The sequence below is a fragment of the Fulmarus glacialis genome, unplaced genomic scaffold, assembly GCF_000690835.1.
Source record: "Fulmarus glacialis isolate BGI_N327 unplaced genomic scaffold, ASM69083v1 scaffold10392, whole genome shotgun sequence".
Classification (NCBI taxonomy): domain Eukaryota; kingdom Metazoa; phylum Chordata; class Aves; order Procellariiformes; family Procellariidae; genus Fulmarus; species Fulmarus glacialis.
The window spans coordinates 15,856-20,276 of NW_009197161.1; the positions used below are offsets into that span (position 1 = coordinate 15,856).

Genomic DNA, 4,421 nt, shown 5'->3' on the forward strand with positions numbered 1-4,421 from the left:
GCATCAGCAGTTTTGCTGTTGTGGTCATTGAGTGCTGCTGTAACTGTTGTTAATACCTCAGTGTTATTCAAACTTGCCAGCAGTGGACAGTCAGGGCAGAGTTGGAGAACATCTTCACTTGAGTCTGCAGGAGGAACCAAACAGATTATGTTTCGATCAGATTGTAGGTTGTTTTGCAAGGTATTATGAACCTATTCAGTCACACAAAACACACTTTCATGGTCTGTCCCAAATTATAGTGGAAGGAATTTTTGCAGTACGGACTACAGATGGCAGTATTTCACATGATTTCTGCCATTCGAGTCTTTCTGCAAGCAAAAGTGCGGTGGACTTCAATAGCACATTTTGAATGTTCTTACTCAGGTTTTAATCAATTCTCTTTCTGGCAAACTGTCCATGACACCAATGAAAAGATGTCTCAGCTCACACAAGGAATGGTGGAAAAATGAAGATATTTTACTTTATTGGAATTGTGTTTGCGTGAGTGTGTTGTTTCATTCACTCATTAGTTTTGAAAGTAGTACTGAAGACATCTTGTACAGAGCAAAGAGATCTCATACAGAGCATGCAGAATAGAGATTCCACTTTCCCATGGATATTGAATATTGAAAATGTTGGGTTTAGTAAATACGCTACATCTGGCAAAGGGGCTCTGAAGATCAACAAGCTCTAGTAAATTCAGTCCAACAAGGAATCAAATTCTTGAGGCTGAATTCCTGAGTGAAAAGCGTCAGTGCCAGCAATCTTTAGGTCGAATCTGGGAATTGCTCCCCAGGTAGTCTTACAGTATCTTCATTGTCATAGTAAAGAGAGGGCTGGGTTTGTACGTGAATGAAATCAGAAAAGGGGAAAAAATTACTTTCAAAACAGCTGGGTTTAGAAAACCCATTAACTGTCATCCTTTATGCCATATTTATACACAGCACTTGCTGGCGTTTTAAAATCAGAAAAGCTAGTGAACTGTAACCACTGCTATAATAATGCTCCAGCCTCTAGATTCAAGCCTAAAGAACAAAGTCTATACCTGCATGTGAGTGGCATTTACTAGCAAGTACAGATAACTTTCCATCCAACTTCTGCAGTTTGACATCGCAGTCACCCTCAACTGCCTAGGGAGAGACAAAAATCAAAGGATTACATCATTCAGATAATTAGGAATTTCTGAAAAGGGCAAACGTTACCAAATTCAAAAGAACAGATCCTGGCTGAGCATTCCTGGCAAAATCAGTCAGATTGCAAAGGCGCTGCTAGGCGTGTCCTAGTATCTGTGATTTTGTAAAAGGCAGACCAGAGTGCAAAATTTGGATCCAAATATGGATCTCAAAAGTATCAGAAGTGCCAGGGTAGCCAGATTATGGACATTTGGTTCAGGTTCTTCTCTCATGAAGAGCAAAGAATGTGAATGCTTATGAATTAAGACCTTCTGCAGAGCTGTTTGATAACATTCTTGCTAATCTCGGCTGGTCAGTGGCCATGGTAACAGCAGAGTGTGCTGCCTTGTGTGAGCTGGCTCACATGCAACATGATCCAGCAGGGGAGGAGATGTCAAAGGCAAAGCTGGAGTCACTGGGAAAAGGGAACAGTTAGAGTTACCTCCCCCAGGATGGAAAATGGGATCTGAGCCCTGGTGAATACAGGGGTGGATCATGATTCAAATTTAGTCATGAGCTCTGTGAATTGGGCCCCGTTCTAGAAACAGCAGGCTTAAATTGTCAGTTGCTCACTCTGCTTTCTGCTTAGAAACCAGAGCTGCCTGTACTCAGACAACTCTTCCACTGCTTTGGTTAGGGAAAGCTTTTCACAGTTGGATCACACTTGCATAAGAACAAAATATTTGAGGCCAGTAAATTCTAGCTGAGAATTACTTTGAAGGCAGAGCCCTGTCTGAAGGGAATAGCTCTTCTGCAGTCTTGAGTAGGACTAGGTGGCTGGACTTGATGGAATTTCACTAGGTAACACCCCACATGTAGCCAAGGGAAGGTTGTGTTTGCACAGATTCACAACCTGCTCTGTCTACAGTTTGCAATGAGGCAGTGACATCTGGGCTGACCATAGAGGGCTGAATCTGGAGCCCCTAAACAAGGCCCCATGGCATTCATGAACTGTATGTGGGATGTTACACTGACAGTGACCTGTCCTCTTCACATAACAGGACATGAAAGAAATCCAAGAGTGAAATCCTTCATGACATGAAGGCAACTAAATCAGCAAGGAGGTTACAAGTGATTGGGTCGTTATAGGCTGTTACAGTGATACAGCGTCTAACGGATGCTATCCTGGCCTCTAGCATCAACACACTGAACATGCACCTTTGGACAGAGCTAGTAGTGTTTTAGATACTCACATGTTGTGTGAAGCTCCTTACTGTGCAATTTGCAAGAGGCGTAGGGCTGAGAATATGGCACGTGGTCTCTAATAAGTCAAGTTCAAGAAACATTATGTCATTATTCAGCCCCTGGAAGAAAAAAAACCACCAGGAATTGTAGTAATTACTTCACAAAACATCACCAGATTTCTTCTCTGGGGCTGCGCTGTGGTCTCTGTTGCTGACTGTCATTGGGTAGCTCCGGGTATACACTAGAGTAACTGAATAGGTCCTTACTACTTAACTTCATAAAAAACAGGATCCAGCTTTTTAGCTGGAGTAAGTCAAGGTAGTCACACTGATTTTTTTCCAGCTAAGGAACCGGCCCATAAATTTTGGAAAGTCCAGCCTGTATGTAGTGGGTCAGTTCTCTTAAGTTAACTTGATTTTATTTTGTTGGGTAGTTTTAAAAAATCAACAGCTGTCTGTGTTGATGAAAAAGCTTTGTGTTTCTATAACCAGATACCAAATAAACACTGGTGCACATCGGCCTGTCCCATTTAGTCCATTGGAATTACACTGAATTGCATCAGCTAAGTTCCAGGCCCAATACTCATGTTGTTTATGGACTGCCGGGTCTTTTATGGTTGTTCCTGAATCTTTGCAACTGTAACATAAGACGTGAGTGGAAGAGCAGAAGTGAAGTTCCCTAGCTCCGAGATTGACTTTGAGGTTTGAGTCATGAGTGATTCCATTTAAACCAATGAAGTTATTTTAGTGTAAAAGTATTAAATATGAGCAAAGCAGTGTCACCAGTGTTTTTGTGTGGGTAACTGTGGGCACACTTCTGATCTCATTAATATCTGTTTTAGTCTCTTGTAAATACTTTGGTATCCTCTCTCTCATAACAAGTAGAAAACAGCCACAGAGTTTCATTCTTGTTTATATCTGGGACTGTTTTCAATGTTTTGAGAGAATCAAAGGTTCTGAATGGGTGCATACATTGTATTCATGACTATTTCTACAGCCTTTCTAGATGCCTACAATGATGGCAATAGATCTTAGTGAAAATAAGACTACAAGCCGCAGTTATTTCCATTCAGCTTCCTTGTCAGCTCAATGGGATATTAGGTAAAATTAATGCCTACTACAAAATCACTAATAGCGTGGAGTTATGATAGGTATGCATTTAGCCAATAAATAATTACCTGCATCATAAAGATTATCCTCACAGTTTTTCTCCAGATTAGCTACTGGGTTCATGAATCAGCACTTTGAATGATCTGCCCTAGCAAGCATGCTGCATTTGTAAAATGAGCTCTTTCTAGCATTGTACAAAAGTATCTGAACATTTCTCTCTCCTGCTCTGTTCTGCTCTTTGAGAGATACATTCCAGTGACCTGGATTCTCAACTGCTACCAGGTGGCATTGCCCCATTTAAATCAACAGAGCCATGCTAATTTACCCCATGTGAGGATATAGCCCTTGGCAGGGCTTGTTGGTCATTTCCAAGCATCTCCAGGTTAACACAACACTCTGCCTGCAAGCTCCTCACTTACCTGGGGTAGCACGCGGATATTCTCAATTCTGTTTAAGGCAAACTTGTATCCATGATGACTGTGGCCATTAATATAACTCACAGCTACTTCTGCTGCTGCTTCAGATTCTGGGTCATCGCAGCCCAAGGGAGCAGGGGGAGCTGCTGGTACAGCTTTGTGAATTGGAAGCTGAACAAGCAATATTAAAGCTACTAGTGCCTTCATGGCACCCGAGAAAACCCAATCCCTTTCAGAAATAAAGATCTAAGAATACTGTTCAGATGGTAGCTAGGTAGCTAGAACTGGGGTCTCATTTATATAGTACATACCACAGACTTCGCATGAGCGCATGTCTGATATTTGTCCCAGTTCCAAGAGGCATTGCAAACAACAAAAGAGAAAAGTAAATGTTAGGACATCAAGCTGACTGATTAATATTGGCCAAAGTAAATTTTATTAGGTAGGATATTGCAAAGTCTGCTAAAGCAGCTAAAGAAGAAAGCATCAGCAAAACTGTAACATAATTTTTAGACACTTTTCTACCAACCAAATACAGTATATGCAAGAGGAATATGATC

The 4,421-nt window shown here is 41.4% G+C and overlaps 1 protein-coding gene across 1 annotated transcript in view; it reads right to left on the reverse strand.

Annotated features, from left to right (window-relative positions):
* AHSG (alpha-2-HS-glycoprotein) overlaps positions 1–4,068 on the reverse strand; it is a 6,858-nt gene extending 2,790 nt beyond the window's left edge. The window contains exons 1-4 of the mRNA XM_009572440.1: positions 3,865–4,068; positions 2,345–2,455; positions 1,025–1,109; positions 1–124 (exon numbers count right to left, since the gene is read on the reverse strand). The exon at positions 1–124 is cut by the window's left edge and continues 49 nt beyond it. Of these exons, the coding sequence (XP_009570735.1) occupies positions 1–124; positions 1,025–1,109; positions 2,345–2,455; positions 3,865–4,068 (524 nt within the window). The remainder of the gene's footprint in view (positions 125–1,024; positions 1,110–2,344; positions 2,456–3,864) is intronic.
* Positions 4,069–4,421: the final 353 nt, after the last annotated feature.